The 18,681-nt window shown below is 52.9% G+C and overlaps 1 protein-coding gene across 4 annotated transcripts in view; it reads right to left on the reverse strand.

Annotated features, from left to right (window-relative positions):
• Nucleotides 1–15,081: 15,081 nt before the first annotated feature.
• IQCE (IQ motif containing E) overlaps nt 15,082–18,681 on the reverse strand; it is a 45,434-nt gene continuing 41,834 nt past the window's right edge. For 3 of the 4 annotated variants that reach the window (XM_079121054.1, XM_079121055.1, XM_079121057.1), the window contains exons 20-22: nt 18,292–18,386; nt 17,438–17,515; nt 15,082–16,057 (exon numbers count right to left, since the gene is read on the reverse strand). In XM_079121054.1, the coding sequence (XP_078977180.1) occupies nt 15,930–16,057; nt 17,438–17,515; nt 18,292–18,386 (301 nt within the window). In that variant the 3' untranslated portion in view covers nt 15,082–15,929. The remainder of the gene's footprint in view (nt 16,058–17,437; nt 17,516–18,291; nt 18,387–18,681) is intronic. The other variant, XM_079121056.1, reaches the window with a different exon arrangement.

Consider the following 18,681-nt stretch of genomic DNA (forward strand, 5'->3'; position numbering starts at 1 on the left):
CCACGGGAGGGCACCTCCCCTTACCCCCTCCTGTTCTCAGGGCTCGCCCCTCCCGACCATTGGTTCGCTGCCTGCCGGTCCCACCCTTCATCGTGCCCCGCTCGCCCGCCACTGCGCCTCCATTGGTCCTTTAGCTCACTGGCCCCGCCCCTGAGCTCCTCCCCCCCGCCCATTGCCCAGGGACCCCCCTCTCGCCACTCGCCCCGCCCACATGCACCGCCCCTGCGTCGTCATTGGCCCGTCAGCAGAGGCTCCGCCCACTCCCTTGCCCTCCGGAGGGGCTCCCAACCCCAAAGTCCGGGGAGGTTACTTGGTGGCAGCAATTTGGGCAGGGAGGTTGGAACGTTGCCTATATATGTAGCTGCGCTTCTTCCCGTGTGTCTACCCGCTGGTTCGACCACTGCACTCTTACTACACGCTTACTGCAGGGGTCCGGCTAGAGGGACTGGGCCGACCTCCGCGCAGCCCCGTCAGTCCAGATTTCACCACCCCGCAAGGGACCTGTCCGTTAGATGGGCATGATTGGATTCTGAGCCTGGTTTGATTACCTACAGCTGTGCGATCTTGGGCAAATTACTTAACCTCCCTGTGCATTCACGTCCTTGCCTGTGATAGGGTATAGTAGAGGTGCAATGCGTGTAAAATACTCCAAACAAGGCCTGGCACATAAGCCAAGACGGCGCGAGCTTAAGAGGTGGGCGGGTAGATTCAATTCCCACCTGACTCCTGAGATAGATAGTGCCTGATCCTGGGTCCTGATGGTTACCCAACCATACTTTCTTAGAACAGAGGACGATGGACACACAATAGGTGCTGACCCTGGGCACATCCTTGCCCCCTCATCCCAGGAGCAGTGGGTACATCCTCTTGGCTCTGCCTGCTCACCGCCCTGGGGCCTTATTTCAGGACCTCCTGAGTTCTGAGAAACAGGTTTCCACACCTGGTCTCTTCCATCTGCTGTGCTCTGTGGGCAGATGGGCCTCTCCTGGCAGGCTGGGCAGTGGCTTGCCAGGAGACCTGTCCTTCATTTATCTGTCTTGACTTGCCTGTTTTCCTGTGATAAGGCCCAGGGGCAGGAGGCCTTTGCAGAACTGTGGTTTTCATTCTTTTTATAGCTTGGAGGCACCACTTGGGAAATAGTGACCTGAGTAGGGAGAGGGAAGCTACATCATTCTTGGTCTCTAAAGGCCAGGGACTAGGGGGAATTCTGGCTCCAGCTCCTCTTTCTCCAGTGCAGCCAAGACTGCTGGGGCCACAGGGCAGAATGAAGGCCCTGCTGTGATCTTAAGACCAAGGCCAACTCCAGGGGTGGGTTGGTGCCTGGCCAGGTAAATGCTTTCCCTGGCACCAGGCAGCTGCTGGCTGGGAGTAGTGGAGTGGGCAAGATGCCCACCCCTAACCCTACATTGCCTTGGCAGGTGCCTGTCTCCTTACCTGCACAGTGAGGATATCAGTCCTACGCCACAGATCCCCCGCCGACTCTGACCTGGGGGCTCTGCATTTCTGGGAATGAGCAGCACAGTGCCTGTACTCATGGATGGGGACAGTTCTGGGTTCTGTTATTAACAGTAGCCCTGATGGCCACAGAGAGATCCCTGGTATCCCTGCTTGACCCCGATCCAATGTCCCCAACATCAGTCCTGCCAAGGTCCACCCTTGGAGACATGGGGTCCAGGAGTTTCTTTCCATGTTTCCAAATGCCTCCTGAAAATGGATATTTTCTTCTAAGACCACAAAGTCCAACCATAATGGGACATAACTCAGATGTAGTGGGTGACTTTGGGTCTCCACAAAAGATGTTCAAGTTCAATCCTTGGTGCTGTGACCTCATTGGGAAATAGAGTCTTTGAAGATGTTATGAAGTTAAGATGAAGCCACACTAGATTAGGGTGGCCCTGATTCAAAGGCAGTGTCCTTATAAGAAAAAGGAATTGGTATACAGAGATGCTGAGAGAAGAGCCCCATTTGATATGGAGCTAGTGATCAGAGAGATGAGTCTCCAGGCCACAGGATGCCAAGAAGAACTGGAGTCGCTAGAAGGTGAGAGAGAAGCCTGGGGTGGTCTCTCCCCAAAGCTTTCAGAGGGAGCCAGCCCACCTTGATTGTGGCCTTCTACAGAACTGAGACAATAAATACATTCCTACTGTTTAAAGCCCCTGGGTTTGTTACTTTGTCACAGAAGCCCTAAGAGAAGAATACATGGGGCTACTCAGTTTATGTGGCAACTGTCCCTTTCCCTGATTTGAAATGAAAGGGAGTTAATTATCAACTAACGTTGCAGCGTGTTTGGCTAGTGAAACCTTTTCCCAAGGAGAAGTTCCTGAAGGAAGAAAAAGGGATCTCCAACATACAGTGTAAAATGCTGAGGGATCTGGTGCTAGAGAGGAAAGCTCACTGGAACTGACAGCTGCAGTTCCTAGGAGGGTGAGGGCTAGAGGAGAGAATGGCCCACCTGGGGGACAGGGCAGGAAAGACACCCTCTATCGCACTGTGGCCAGAGTCATGGTTGTTTTCTGACACAGTGTTGCTCATCCTGGCACAACTCTGGCTAGAGGCTGGGATTTAGCCCCACTTTACAGATGGAACAGTTGAGGCCCGGGTTCTGCTTAGGAGGCCCACAGAATCACCATACAATCAGAAACCAGGGTTCAGCCTTGTTCATGGGCTCCCCTCCCTCCCTCCCTCCCTTCCTTCCTTCCTTCCTTCCTTCCTTCCTTCCTTCCTTCCTTCCTTCCTTCCTTCCTTCCTTCCTTCCTTCCTTTATTTGACTGAAATAGGGTTTCTTCTTTGTAGAAGAGGAGGACTGTAAGGAGAGTGTACTCAGGGCTGAGCCATTAAAAGCATCTGGCAGAAGAATCTGGAACAGAGGGAGGGGCAAGACAGGCCAGGAGTTTCCCAGGGCTGTCTCCCAGGCCAGGAACTGTCTGGGCTGAGGTTCCTGGATGGCTATCCTAAGACCTGTAACCACTGGGAGAAAGGCCAGGCTGAAGCTGCACATGTCCAGGCCTGGGCCAGGCCCCCAGATGCTGGAGCAGCAGCCAGAACAATGGAATTCCCTGGGTCTGGACCCCATCCAATGAGGTCTGCATTTTCTGTGAAGACAGTACTCACGAGAACTGGCAAGGAGGGGAGAAGGCTAGAGTTCTGGGTTTTCTTGGCGCCTGCTGAGGTGTGACTTGGGTGATGCTGGGGCCACACAGCCAGCTCAGTGCCCAGCTTCCCCGAGACAACCTGGCTGATGAGCCTTGGTCACAGGAAGGTTGCTGGAGTATTGCTTTTGGTCTGGCCAGGAGGGATCCAGCCCATGCTCTGGAGTCTGGGAGAGATGCCAGCTAGCACAGTCCCTAGAGGGCTGCAAACCCGAGATGATGTAAGTGCCTCTTGTGTCCCTAGAGTCACCTCCCCATCTGCCTCATCTATCTAGAAAAACCAGTGAGAACCTGGAAATCAGTGGGGATGGCCTCTAAGCTGCCGAGAACTTGGTCCAAATCCCAGCACTCCAGCTGAGCCTTTCGCTCAGAGTGCCTCCCAAGTCCAGTGCAATCCAAAAGAACAGCCTGGGGGAGGTGGCTGCAGCGTCAGTAGGAAAAGCAATGGCCTCCCCCATAGGAAGAAATCACAATGATGCCCTCCAGGGCAAAACAATTTCCTGTAGGCTGCCCAGCTGCCACTTGGTTTTGTGAGGATGAGAGTTGTGCTGAGAGGCAGGAGACTCGGGATTCACATCAGTCTTTGTCACCCATTGTGACCCCTTTGCCACCTGCAGGGGACTTGGGTCCTCTGAAGCCAGTTTTCCCATTTTATATGGGAAGCTGATGTTCCAAAGAGGGAAGAGGTTCACCCTAAACATAACCCCGATTCACCCAGAAAGCAGGAAAACACATCCCTGGCTCTTCTTATTAAGGGAGAGTGTGGGGCTGGGTGTAGCTCAGTGGTGGAATGCTTGTCTGGCACATAGAGCCCTGAGCTCCGTCCCCAGAGTCACACTGAATGCATGCTGGACTCTGCCAGACCATGGGACTCTGCCAGACCATGGGTCTCAGAAAACACTACTGACCTCTTTTATGGCTAGGAAAACTGAAGGTAAAACAACTAACTCCAGGATCCAAAGTCAGGGAACTGGGAAGAGTGTCACCCCATGTATCAGGCCCCCTGTGTAGTAAAGAGGTTAGCCTGATCCACATTGAGGTCTGGTAGGTGCTCTTGGCTGTCTGATTGGGGGTCTCTCTTTTGAATAGGGTCTGACCATGCCGGAAAGACCAACCATGCAATGTGGGATGGGGACTTTGGATCACAAGGCAACTGTCAAGCAGTTACCCCTGTGGGCAATCATCAATCGATCCGTCTTCCTACAGAATGAAGGCCCTATAAAGACTCAGGACACTGGTTGGCAGCATTCTGTTGTCACGTATTGATGCTGGCAGGGTAAGGCTTCCTGAGGACAACAGAGGCTTCACATTTGGAACCTTGCCATGCTCTGCCCATGTGCCTCTTCTCTGACTGACTTTAATCTGCATCCTTCCCTGTGATAAACCAGGGCTGTGGGTGTGGCTGCTTGCAGGAGTTCTGTGCATCCCTCTAGTGAATGATCAACCCTGAGGATGTCACAAATCAGGCAGCTTTGGAGAATGTGACCCTGGACTTTGGCTAAGTCTGGGTAGCCATGAAGGTCAGTCCCTGGTGTACTGTTATGCCCAGCCTAATCCCCACTCAAGGCAGAGGATTGACATAACCCTATTTTCCAGAAGAGGAAACAACAGCTCAGAAAAGTAGGTACAGAGGTGATGTGGAAACCTTTATTTATGTATTTAGTTTTTAAATTTCTGGCCTAATTCTCTCTACAATGCGAGAGGTGTATTAATTAACTAATTAATTCATTTATTTAATTTTATTTTTTGCAGTGCTGGGGATTGAACCAGGGCCTTGTGCTTGACAGGCAAGCACTCTACCAACTGAGCTATATCCCCAGCCCAGTGATTTATTTTCAAAAGGTGCACATACATGTTATTTATTGCTGTATAATGAAAATACAAAATCAGTGGTTTTAAACAAAGACTGTTGTTTGTTTGGGCTCAGCTGTGTGGTTCTTCTGCTATATCCCTGGAATCTGGTGCACCTAGGTAGCTGGATGTAGTTCCGAAACCTTACTCACTGCTGGTGATTGGTGCTGATTATCTGCTTTGGCAGGCTTGCTCGGGCTGCTTCTCGTAACATCTCAGGGCCCAAGAGAGCAGAAATCCTGAAGTATGCTTAATCATGCTTGTTGGCCAAAGCCACCACATAGCCAATCCAGAGACAGCAAAGGGGACCTCAGGAGGCACCAACAGGACTGAGCAATTTTCTGGGGGCCACAGCCATGGCAATCGTGACTCAATGGACTTCCAAAATGGCAAATGGTTTCCTAATGTTCTGGTGCTTTTGAGGGAGCTCTCAGCCATAAGTTCCCTCCTCCCTAGTGGGCAAAGGCAGGGGCTGGGCAAAGCCTGGGGAGAATGTTCACCAAGACCCAATGCTGTTGTCCCTTTCTGCAACCTCCAGAACCCCAACCCCTGCACAATTGGAGGGGACATCCAGTCACCCAGTGTCCCAGAACTGGTTTTGTTGACAAAGGTCAGCCCAATACCTGTTGGAAGCAGGGAGACAGGCCGTCTGGCAATAGGACGGAGGCCGGTCAGGACTACTCCTGCTTCCTTAGCCCAAGCCAAGCCCCTCACAATGAGAGCTCGAACTTCTGTGCTGACATTGTTCCTCTTCCAAGAGTGGAGACTCTGACCAGGTGACACCCCAGGCCAACCTCAGTTTTCCTCAGTAAAAGGAGGTCAGTCATGCTGCTTTTCCTGGGTGAGTACTGGGGTTATTCTGGAAAGGGAAGTCTAAAACTGAGCTGCACCATAAACTAATCCCTGCATGACCTACCCCAAGTCCCCTCAGGGGTCCCTGTCCCTCACTAGGCGATGGCTGTCTTGGTTTTACCTAGGTGGAGATAAGGGGGGTTGATCCTGAATCCTATGGATTCAAAGCAGATCAGACAAACCTTGTTCCCCCATACGAAAAGGGGAAGGCCTGATTCTACTTTCCTGGCCAGGGTGGGGTTCAGGAAGCCAGGATACCCCGGGCCTCCCTCTTCAGGCCAGACTGCCAGTCTAGGAGCCCCTAGAGTCCCTGATCCACAAAACGGCCACTCAAGCTGGGCTCCATTCTCCAGAATGTTTGGAGATGGGGCTTGACCTGGGAGACGGGGCTTTGTACCTGGGCTCTATCTTCTTCCCATCCAGCTCACTGCCTAGACAAGGAGGGAAGGTTCTTGAAGCTTCCCTGGGGGTGGCATTCTTACTTAGAAGGATCTCATCTACTGAGTAGGGAGAGTTCTTTGTCCATAGTGTGAAAAGCTTTGGGCCCTGTAGGGGAAACCTCTCAGGCACGCCTGGTGAGGGAAGGGTTCCACTCTACCCTAAGCTAAAACCAGGCTCATTTGGCTTAAGACTGTCCTCTAGGAGTATCTTCCCAGCCTGGGTTCAGAAAAGGAAGTGCCTCACTCAAGGTCCCCGCAGAGCCCTGGGCCAAGGTCCCTGGGGAGCAAGGGCAGTGAGCCTCTCTGAATCCCTCCTTCCTATCTCTAGGCAAAGGAATCTGGCCAATGCCGTTTCCTTGCTACCTCTCCCTGAATTCCCAGGGCCTCAGGACCAAGTCCAAAGTCCCTAGGACAACTAAAAACCTTCACATCTACCCTGGGATATTCCTGGGCCTCACTCCCTGGGGTGCGGGGCAAGCAGCTCAGAGGAAGTAGGCTGTGATGACCATGTTGTTAAGTTGGGTGTTTCTGGAACAAACGTGGTTTCATTCTACAGAGCTCTCCTGGTCAGCACAGGCCCTCCCCAGCCCCTGGCTCACAGATGCCCAGAGACATCCTTGTTTACATATAGGGAAACTGAGGCTTGCTCGTCACCCACCGGGATGGGCTGGCTGGGACCCCTGCCCGTATTCTTCTGCCTGCAGGGCCAGAGTCCCTTTTCTGCCCCAACTCCCTAGCTGGCTCCATAGCGGGGGTGCAGAAGTCCTCTCCAGGCCAAGCTTCATTCTTCTTTGTTGGTTCACAGCTCTGTGGGCTCACTCCTGCTCTGCACACCCTGCCACATCCTTTCTCTTCCACCAGGGTCCCTGTAAGAGGCTCGTGACATGAGAAGCCTGGGAGTCAGCAGCTCCCGCAGGATCAGAGGAGGGACGGGTGGAAATGTGCTTCCCGAGGCAGCTTCGGGGAGGATAGGCCTCCTCCCCCTTAGCCTCTCTTGGCCAGAAGCCAGGCTGTCCCCTCCCTGGGGGGCTCTGGGAGGCCTGAGCTCTCCTCTGTGGGGGCTCATCGGCACTGGCGGCAGGCGATCAGCATTCACATGTCCCTCTTCAGCCCAGAAACCATTGTCCCCTTCGTGCTCCTGCTTCCACCTTCTAAAATGCAAATCAGAACTGCTGTTCCCCTGCCAGCAGCCCGTTCCCACGGCTTTCAGGACCTGGTCCAAATGCCTCAGCAAAGCCTGCATGTCCTCCCCCGACCACCACCAGCCTCTGTGTCCCTCCTGAGCTCTGTGGTCCCCACCACACCTGGCCCACTACGTGCATCCGGCTCAGGGTCCTTTTGACACCCCTTCTTCACTCCCACCTCTTAGAGTTCAGGAGCAGTCCCAGAAGCAGCCAGCAGTCCTGGATCAGGGTTCAGAGAAAGCATGGAGTAGAACTCAGCCCATGCCAGAGTAGATCAGAGAAAGAGCAGTGCGTGTGAAGCATAAGCAACATCAAAACATGGCGCACGAGACAGAGGATGTAAGGCACGCTCTTGGGAATGATAGACAAACAACTCAGGGTGTCAGAAAACATCATCAAAAGGACAGAAGAAATCTTGGCATAAGTTTAGCTTTGTGCTAAAGAACTCGGTGAGAACATGAAAGCAACACAGAGCTCAGAGATTTAAAACTCAACAGTTCAACAATTCCTTCAAGTGTAATATTTAAAAAGTCAAAATAGTGCCTCTCTCTCTCTAGTCCTAGCCACACTCTATTGTTTTTGTGTGGTATTTGCCTTCCCTCCTACTCTTCCTTCCCTCTTTTCATCCATCCACTCATCCATCCATCCATCCTTTTATCCATCCATCCCTGTGACCACTGATTCATCCATCCACCCACCCACCCACTCGTCTGTCCATCCATTCCTCCATGGAAGGCATGCATACATACATTCACTTAACCATTTGCTCACCCAACTGTCCTTCCACCCATCATGTATCCACCCATCCACATAACCATCCATCCATCCATCCATCCACTCATCTATCCATTCATCCTTCTTCCATTCATTCATGTATAAATGCAGAGCGAGGTGTCTGCCTTGATATTTATCAAATACCTATAGTAGTTATTGCCAAGTAGGTGACTAGACTCTTTCCTTCTTTTTTATTTTTTTTTAATAAAATGTTAGATTTCCTTAAAAAAATAAACACAGTATCATTTCTACAAAATAAATGGCCAGAGGGAAGGAGCCAGCTGAATATGGGAATGGAACGATCCGAGTGGCCCTGTGCAGGCAGGGAAGCGAAGAAGTCACTGGCCTTGGGAGAAGGTAGGACTTGGCAGGGAGCAGAGTCAGGAGGCTTCCATGCTTGGTGCTGGAATTGGAGTTGGGGTCCTGCAGGCCAAGGTTGGGGGGCTGTGCGGGGTCATGAGTAGTGGGGTGAGAAAGGCCCTGGTTTCAAATATAAGGGGAGGATTTTCCCTAAAAACCAGATTGTTTGGAGAAGGAGATGAATTCTTCAGTGCTTAGAAAGTATCTCCCAGCGCCAGGCTCTCAATTAGCTGCTTCTTACAGCTACATCATGTCTGGGGAGACAGAGGAGCTGGAGCCGGAAGCAGTGCTGACAGGGCTCGCCTGACGGAACTAGTTACAAACATAGGAGAGGAATTTAGCTCAGGCTTAGTCATGACTCCAGGGGTAGATCCTCTAATTTGCAAGTATTGGGTGTCACTGTGAATCAGCTTTAAAAGTCCACTTTAAACACACAGCCAGTGGTTACTCTGCGGTAAGGTGAAGCCACTGCCACCTCCACAGACAACCCTTGGGTTGTACACACTGGCACGCAGGCCTGGGGAGGAGGGTCCTGATGCCAGCCTGCCCTGCTTGGAGTTTTAAACACCACTGCACTCGGACCAGCCTGCTTGGAGTTTTAAATCACTGTGGGAGGGTCACACAACTCAGATGGAGGTCAAGATGCGTGGGGACTGCGGGAGGGGTGTCAAGACGAGGCACTGAAGGTGTGACAGAGTAGACACCCAGGGGCTGCTGCAGTGGGTGTTTCTAGGATAATGCCCATTATTTATATTTATTTATTTATGGCACTGGGGAGGGAACCCTGGGCCCGGAGCACACTAGGCGAGTGCTCCGTCACTCTACACCCGTGCTCCGTCACAGCTACACCCCCGGTGCCTTAATGTTTTATTTTAGATACAATTTCAAATCTGTATGTTTGATGTCTGGCCAAATTACTTACCTGTCAGTTATCCTCTACAATTTCATCCACATGGATAAAAAGTCCAAAAGTTGGCTAGACATGTTTTCTTGTTCGTGGTCTCATCTTTGAAAAAATGAAGGAGCATCAGGTAGCTTAAACTGGCCTGAGTTTCAAGTGTGTGTCATTGTATTTGTGTGTGGGTGCGTGTCTGTATGTTTGCATCTGTGTGTAAATGTGTTCATGTGTGTGTAAATGTGTTCGTGTGTTTTGTGTATGCATGTGCATTTGTGCATGCATGTTTGCATTGTGTGCATGTCTGTGTGTCTGCAAGCATCTGCAGGTGGTAGTGCGTGTTTGTGCATGTGTGTTGCACATGCTGCATGTGTGTGCATGGCACTACGGTCTGTTCAGGAATGGACTTTGTCCTGGAGCCCCTGGGGCTGGCTGGTTGGGTCTCCTGCCTTGCTGTAGAGAGGGCTGAGGAAGTGGAGGAGGGAAATGGGGGCAACCCCCAGGTGACCCTTGTGTGGATTGTGATGTCGATCACTTGACAAGGAGCAGGTTGGGGTGAAGGGACGTTAGAGCTGGAAGGAAATGAACTGGAGGCATCCACTGTGTGTGCGCCAATGCCCAGGAGATATTTAGAGGGTGGGCAGGTGGGGGCACTAGGGATGCCTCCATTAACAGATAGGGGAAGGGACTGAGTGCCAGGAGTAGAAGAAAATTCAAAAAGGAGGGAGGCACGTGATCAGACAGAACGTGCAGCAGAATGGCGGCCAGCGAGCGGGGCACAGTGTGCAGTGGAGGAGGCACGTCTGCGAAGGGGTGGGCAGGGAGGCGGCCATTCGCAGGGAGCCGCCCTTTTCATGTATTTTGTGAGCTGTGCCCCTACCCTGCCCACGCGGCCTCTCCGCTTTCATCCCTTGGAAGCCGGTCCTGGGAAGGGAGAGGCCAGGAGGAAGAAAGCCCCCAGGCTGGGCCCCATGAATGGCAGCTCAGGAGCCTTGGCACACACGGGGCCTTTCCTTTGAATCCCAGGCTGTTCTGGGCTTAATTAACGAGTAGCACAGAGGCACCCCCTCTCCTCATTCAGAAAGGGACACAGCACCATGGAAACCTCGTCCAGATTCCTTGGCGGGCACTGTCTAATGGGGCCACCCCTCAGGGCTGTAACCGGGCCCAGCCCCCAGGAGCCACTGGGAAGGTGCTGGCCCAAGGCCATTAGCTGGTGCTCATGTAGCCAGGCCAACCTGTCTTCAGCCTCATCATTCATATTCTGAACCCAACATCAGTGCCAAAGGAACTAGGGATTCAGACTCTTCTTTTTTTCAATGTCCCCTGAGGATTTGGGAAAATATCATATTTAAAACTGTCTCGGAGCTGGGCCTGGTGGCACATACCTGTAATCCCAGCTATTTGGGAGACTGAGGCAGGAGCATGGCATGTTTGAGGCCTGCCTTGCAACTTAGCAAGACCCTGTCTCAAAATAAAAATGACTGGGAATATAGCACAGTGGCAAAGAACCCCTAGCTTAAACCCCCAGCACCAAATAAAGTAAAAATAAAACTGCCTTGGCTAGGACACAGGGTTACTCTCTCCAGGTCTTTAAGAAGACCAGCATGATCCTTCCAGGCCAAGCTGGATGAATACCCAAGAGCATGAAACCGTGGTAGGAATGGGCAGGGGATGGTGTGTGTGCCCGTGTGTGAGGGTGGGTACATTGGTACCTACGTGTTCATTTAGACCCTCAGCCCTGAGGCTCCACGGAGGCCTTACTGTCTTCCTCCTCTCAGCCCCAGCTGGGCTGAGGCTGCCTTGCTCTGCTGCAAGACCAACTCACAGGGAGGTCAGTCAGTGGCTGGGGGTTTGGGCTGGGGCAACTGTCCCCGCACCGTGCATTCTATTCTCGCAGGCTTCTCCAGGCCCTTCCAGCTCCTCTGTAAAGCAGAAGTTCCCACATTTGTCAACCGGACACTCATGTGACCCGGGTACAGACACAAGCTCAGGCGAACGCCAGAGCTAGCACACAAGTCTCTGGGTTTCAGACAAGCCTGACCCGGGACTGGAAGACCTGGGAAGACGGGTGGGAAGGAAGTCACAGATGCACCTGGGCTGTGCAGCAAAGTATCCAGGTACCAAGTTGTTGTTGTTTTTTGGCATTGCCATCTGTGTTTGGTTCCTAATTATACTTCTCCTGTTCCTGAAACAACAACTTGGCAGAATTTAGAGAAACTTCCACACATGCACACATTTTTTTATTTCTTGATGTTCAAGTCCTCATTTGTGTCCAAGGAAAAGAAATTTAGAGGGGGGTGTGTGTCCATGACGACTCAGAATACTCATGTGACAGGGAGCATCTCTCAATCCCCAGCCCCCACTAAGACCCAAGTGAAATGTCCGAGGCCCAGGAAGCTGGGGCTCCTGTGGCAGATCACACATGCACAGAGAGGCAGCGAGAACACACCCAGAGGTCATGGAAAGCGAGGGATGGACAGGGCAATTTGGACAAATGCCTATAAAAGAGCAGCCCTTACAAAAGCCAGGAACAAAGAACACAAGAAATGACAGACTTACTCTTTCCAAAAGATTCATGTGGAAATTATGTGTAAGATTTGAATAATTCTAAATAAAAAACTCCCAACTCCCCTGAGCCATCTTGAAAGTTCCACTTCGGCGTCCATTGTTCCTCTTGGGTGCTTTCCGGGCCCTGGGGTGACCTGCTTGGGGTAGTCAGCAGTGTCAGCACTTCCAGCAGGCCCCTGGGGATGTGGGGAGGTGGGGGTCTTGAGAAGCTGCCTGTCCCCATGGCAGCGCTTTCCTGGTTAAGTCTCCGGTCCTCAGATGTTCTCTGTGCCACATGAGCATGAACACTGCTTCCAACACCCAAGGAGGAATTTCAAATGAGTTTAGACAGGTTATAATGGAATTTTTATTTAGAACTTGAGGGTTACAGTGCTTTCCACAGAAGTTATTTATAACTTTAAAAGTGAAGCAAAACTGCTGGGCTTGGTGGATCCGAGCTAGGATGGCCTTTTTCTAATGCAACTGGTCTTTTGGTCAGGAAGGTTTCTGGTCCACCCAAGGGACAGAGAGCACAGTCCTCACTTCCCTCATCAGAAGACAAGAAAAGACATCTGTCAGCCAGAACATGGCCAGCACACGCGGTCAGGGTCATCTGTCCAGAGGCCTGTCCCTAAGGCACAGACACATGAACCAACAGTCCCTAATCCATCGCACTGCTTTGTCCAAACACCAGGCTCTGGGCCTTGGGGATTGAGCCCTGGTTGGCTCTGCCCACCAATCTTAGTCAGGTCACCCAGGGGTAGTGGGGCGGGGGCTTCTCTGGTCCCTCTTCTGCAGCTTCTTGGATTACTCAGGCCTGCTCTCAATGCTGCATGGCTCTCTCTGGGGTCACACTCCACATGGAAGCTCACTGCAGGTCTCCCCCAAACCCACCGGCCACAGGTTTGTGCCTCGTGTGCCCACCTCACCTGCCTCCTTTTTGCTCGTTTCAGGGCAGCTTCGTTGGCCCCAGCCCCTTCCCTCAGTCTTCCTTAGCTGCATCTGGTGGTGGAGGGTCAAGGTACTGCCTCCGAATTCACCTTCGTAAGTCACCTGGCATCTTCAGAAGGGCACTCCCCACACCGTCCTAAGCAAGGGACAGCATCCTGGAAAGGCCCTGCAAGAGCTGCGTCCCACGCCGGCCAGCCCCCTGTACATCTCTGGGAATGCCTAAGGCCTCCAGATAGCACTGCCATGGGGGAGAGCAGCAGGGACAGGGTCTGCGTGGAGTGTCCTAGCTCAAGGTCAACAGATGTGGCTGCTGCCCATGCAGTGGAGCCAGGTCTGGGTTTTCACAGCTCCTGTTAGTGCTTGTTACAGGGCATGGGAAGGTGTCTTTCTTTTAAAGCTGGACTACCTACACAGCCTGTGGTGGCAGGTAGATTTGCTACTGTTCAAGTTCAAGGTGATGTGGTGATGTTGTGGTGAAGATCAGGGTCGGACCCCTTCCTCTTGCACTCCTGCAATAGAGGGTTGTGTCCCTGGCTGTCTTGTTACCCAGGAGGGTGCAATGCAGCACCATCACAGGAAGGTGGAGTTCAAGGCTGACCTGGCCACTGGCCCCTTCCCCTCCTGCCTGAGCCAGCGGCAGCTCCCTGGCCCACCATTCTAGAGCCCAGGCCTTGCACCACAGGTGCCAGGGACTTCCTCTATGGCACAGCAGCCAGGCAAGCAGTCCCAGCAGAGGACTGGGTGAATAGCCGATGCTGGCGGCCGAAGGCAGATTTGAGGTATTGTCACTTACTGAGGTAGCTTTAAGACAGAACATTTGCTTTTAATAGATCAACAATGTCAACCAAAATACAGACAGGACAATGTACATATTTACAATTCTCAAGGCATTTTCTTGGAAAATTCAAGCCCAGGGGCTGCTTTTGACCTGCTCGGCCCTGCTCCTTGGCCAGGCCCCTTACGGTTCCTGTGAAGTGGGATGCCTCAAATGGGCAGACCTTGGCCACGGGCTGGGGCACCCGTTCTACTCCCAGCAGCCTCTCCTGAAGTATAAGCTTGTTCACGAAACCTGATGCAGGGACGTCCCTGTCAGCAAAAAATCTCCTTCAACCCCATAACCTAGAACTCCGGCCACTGGTCCCCAGGGATCAATGTGTGAGGTAGGGATGCCCTCCTTTAATGGGCCCCCTGGGCCCAGCAGATGAGCAGGCACCCTGGGGCCACCTGTGCTGCCTCCTGCACTCAGTGGGTGGGCCTAAAGCTCTGAAGAAGGCTGCAGGCTGCCAGGGAACAGACCTAAGGGACAAAATGAAGGGGGTCTACAGAGGGCTCATGTCAGACATGAAGTCAGTCACGATTCCAGAGAGTTCAGTGGGAAAATGGATTCAGTGGCCCACAGTCCAAATACAGAAAAAATTAAACCAGCCAGCTCCTGGCTCCATTGTTTTTCTACCCACTGTGTAAACAGCCCAGGTGGAGAAGGCACTGGACATTGACCTGTGTGGTGACACAGGTCCTCCAACCTCACTCAGCCACATTCCAGAGCAACAGGGAGACCCTCATGCTCTGGGCAGGGGGTCAGCACAGAGCTCCAGTCCCTGCCAGACCCTGCTGGAGCCAAATGCAGCCCAACTCCCCAGAGAGCACACTGGAAGGCGCCCTGTTGAAGAGGACTGGGTGTTCAGTTGAGGGGCACCCAACCGATTAAACTATCCCTCAGGTGCCCCCATCAGTGTGGTTCATGAAGGAGCTTTCTAATATCATATCTCTCTGAGGACAGTGGCCAGCCCTGGATGGGAAGTTCCTGAGTCCTGAGTGGTTGGCACTGAGGCTGCCTGGTTTGTGGGGATTCTATAGAGTGGACTTGGGCTACTCAGGGTCTGGACGTTCTCAAAACCTTTTCCAAACTAAGGCTCTTCATTTTTATCCATCAGCAAGGGTTAATTTCACAGATGAGACCAAAACTGTGGGCTCATGGGAATTCCACAGCATACACCTCAAGCTGCCAGCTTGAGACTTGGCCTTCTCCAGGATGACAGGCCTGGCTCCTAGCCCTGCTCACCCGGGGACCCCACCTGGGACTTGGCCTTCTCCAGGATGACAGGCCTGGCTCCTAGCCCTGCTCACCTGGGGATGACTCTGGAGGCTACTGCACCTGCCATGGAGCCAGGAAGCAGCCCCAGGTTGCTTTTGTAAAACCAGGTGTGGTGCTGCTTCTGTGAGTGTCCTCTTGCACTTTCCGGTGTCTGTCCACTGACAAGACTCCCTCCAGGCTCCTTTCTAGGAAAGCAGCTCTAGGCAGCACCCAGGAAGGGAGAGGAAGAAGGGGACCTGTGGGAGGGAGCTCACGGCGGGATCCTGGGATCTGCAACTCCTCACTGGCTTGGAAATGGCTGCATCCTGCCGTGGAGCTGGGGAAGCCTGGCTCACCCCCAAAGGTGCCAGGGTGCTTCTGCTGGACCCTCTAGGCCAAGGTTGGTGATGGCATCCAGGATGAGGAAGGGTGGCATGCACTGACTCCTGATGAGGCGGCTCCTCACAGGTCAAGGTCAAAGGCAGGTGTCAGATGCTAGGAGAGCACCATCTTTGCAGAGTTCCCTGGCTGCCCCCAGTTCAGGGTGGATGTGCCTGGGGGCACTGAAAACCACTTTGTGCACTGTAGCAGGAGGTGGCAGAGCAATGTAGCCCCTGGGCTTCCCCAGAGAGTAGGACAGTGGCAGCCAGGATTCCTCAAACAGACCAAAGAGCAAAACACAAGAAAACTGATGGAGATGCTGAGGTGCTTAGGGGGTATCATTCTTTCCCTAGGAAGATAAATTATCTTTCCAATTTAGTTATGAATCCTCTAGAATGTGCTTTGTCCTTTAACTCTACCTAACCTGTCCCTGTCAACTGTCACCATTTGGAGACAATGGCCAGGGACCTAGAACAGGGAGGGGCTTTTCTTTGTGGGCAGAGATGGCACAAAGACGACATCATCAGAGTCATCGGAGTTAATGTCATCCAGGGCTGGGGACTTCACGGGCTGCAGCCCCAAGGGAGAGGACCCTGTTGAAAAAAAAAAAAAACAAAAAAAAAAAAACAGAGAGGTCGGCCAGCCACACCAAGTCACAAGTGGGTCTCTTCTTAGGCCTGCCAGCACGGACACACCACACTACCAGCAACTCCTGGTGGGCAAGACTAAGGTCCTGCCCAGAAGGAGTGAGCCAAAGGCCAGACCTGCAGAGCCAATGGACACACTGCCAGAACGTCCTCTGGTTATTTCCTAGCTCTGAACAGTGTGGTCAATAGTTCCACTGAAATCAAAACATTTGCAAAAGGAGTCTGGACCCTGGGTGGGTGGCCAGCCCTTGTGCAGAGAAGGCTAGCAGCCACCTGTGTGAGAGAGCCAGGTTCCTGGCTTCCGGTGTGGCTTCCGGATGAGGCAAAGGGTACTGGCGACAGCTGAAACTCTTCTATGCTGCAAAGAGGCGCCACCTGCAGGCTGAGTTGGGGACAGGCAGTGCCGAGGGCTGCACTGAGGAAGGGGCATTTTCCACCACAGCAGAGTCCCAGGGCTCTCAGAAAAGAACCTTAATCTTACTGCTGGTAAAAAGTAACCAGTCACTATCTTGAAATTTAGGAACAGGGAAGGAAACTACCAGCAGATGATGGAACTGCGTTGGACTTATTTTTCCTGCAACTTCCAAGAAATTAATATGATGTGGAAACTTATGAAGTTAAAAACATCCATTATCATCTCTCTTTCTCTCTTTTTCTTTTAAAATAACACCATCAGGTCAAACAAGGGTTTAACTTACACTCACACAGACCTGTGGCCTCAGGCCAGCGGCAGCAGAGAACCTGGATGGGGTCTGAGGTCACACTCTTGGGCAGGTGAATCTGCCTCTTCAACTTTACTTACATTTAGCAAGAGGAGGAAAAAGCAACACCAGTAAACACTTCAGCCCTGATCAAATAATCTAAAGGCCACCAAATTCCGGGTCTAGACAAGTGTAAACTGGGCTTTGAGGGAATCATTTAAAGCCTTTTGGTGCCTGCGTGTCCTGAACATCCCAGGGCCGCCGATCTTTGCTCACTCAGCTTTGCAGATGCAAGTTTGAGAGAGAATACTAAAGTCCAAAGTTTTCTAGCTCTAACAAAGCCATGGAAAAAATGACTCAAGTAGACGAAACGCAACTCCAGATGTGATTTCCAGGCTAAACGTGGAGTGATTCTCAGCCTGGGTAGGAGCTTCTCCAAGACATGCCTCCTAACTGGGGAGGATGCGTGTCCCCCCAGAAAGGGTGGCCGGCTGAGGGCACACAGGCCACTAAGGGCTGGGAAGGCTCAGGGTTATGGCTTATCCTTAAGTGTGACTATTCCGTCATCAGAGAACAAGGGGGACTGTGTGGAAGGTACAAGCTCCACCTGCCGTCAGCCCCCACTTACCGGAGTGGGGCCGAGCACCTGCTGGCTCCCCTGGCTCGTCCTCTGCATCCTCCCCACCGCTCGCTTTGCTGTTCTCACCTGAAGAGACATGCAGATTGGACCCCCTTCTGCCGAAGGCATGGCAGTCCTGTCACCGACCTGTTGCCACCTGTCTGTTTCTCCCTCACAGCAAGTGCTCTGCTCTGTTCCCACTCATCCTTCTGGGTTCCACCAGAGACCTAGAGCTACATGCCAAGACTGCCCTGTGTGAGGGTGTCCGGTGACCCAGGACCTGGCAGGCTGTGCTCACAGGTTAAGCTTCCGACTCCACCTCCCTGTCTGTGATGGCCCCAAACCTCCCACTGCCTTCTCTCTCCTGCCAGCTCTCCAGTGGCGAGGCAGCCACTGCGAGCAGCTGCAGGGGGTCTGCACTCAAGCATGAAGCAGGACGCATCTGAAACACACTCATAGATGCTTTGGTTTGGGGTCTGAAAGGGACTTCCAAGCTGTCTATGCACCATTCTCCACTCTGCACATGAGAGTGACCCAACGGCTGCGGCCTGTGGGAATCACCCTCAGTGTGGGTGGAGCAGGGAAACAAACAAACCAAGGAACAGACAGACACTGGCCCAGGGAGGAAGCCACCTAGCTCAGGCTGTAGCTGAGGAGAACAAAGACACAAAGCTGGGTGCTCAGAGAGGACATGTGGACAGCAGAACTGTCAGCAAGGCGCTCCTGGCTGCAGTGCCTGGCAGAGGCTCTTCCTGGCTTCAGGGGTGGTGGCCACTGTGTGACAAGCATGCCCAAGCTGCCTGCAAGGTGGCTACTCTTTTGGCCAGTGGCCCCTTGTGTCAGAATCAAATACATGACGTTACCAGGAGAAGCTGTCAGGGAGGGTGGGGAGGCCTCTGGGTACGCGGCTGGAGCAGCTCTCCGAGGGGAAGAGGTGTCTGTTCTTTCACTGCTGCCACTGGAACAGAGAAGGAGCCCACTGAGGCTGCATCAGAGGACACAGACCGAGGGGCCTGGACAGCGCTCACCAACTTGCCTGGGCGGTTGTCCACCAGATGGACACTGTGCTTTGGACATGCCTAGGGCCTTGAAGAGCCTCAAATGTGTCCTCTGGGCACACACCGAGGTCAGGCCGCACAGGTTTATAAGCCAACTGCAGCCATCTTCCTGCCCCTCCGTCTCTGGTTCCCAGTGAACATGACCACAACCACCCAGCCACCCACCTCCTGGTCTGGCTGACTGCACCGGGGTGG

The sequence above is a fragment of the Sciurus vulgaris genome, assembly GCF_902686455.1.
Source record: "Sciurus vulgaris genome assembly, chromosome: 18".
In the NCBI taxonomy this organism is placed as follows: Eukaryota; Metazoa; Chordata; class Mammalia; order Rodentia; family Sciuridae; genus Sciurus; species Sciurus vulgaris.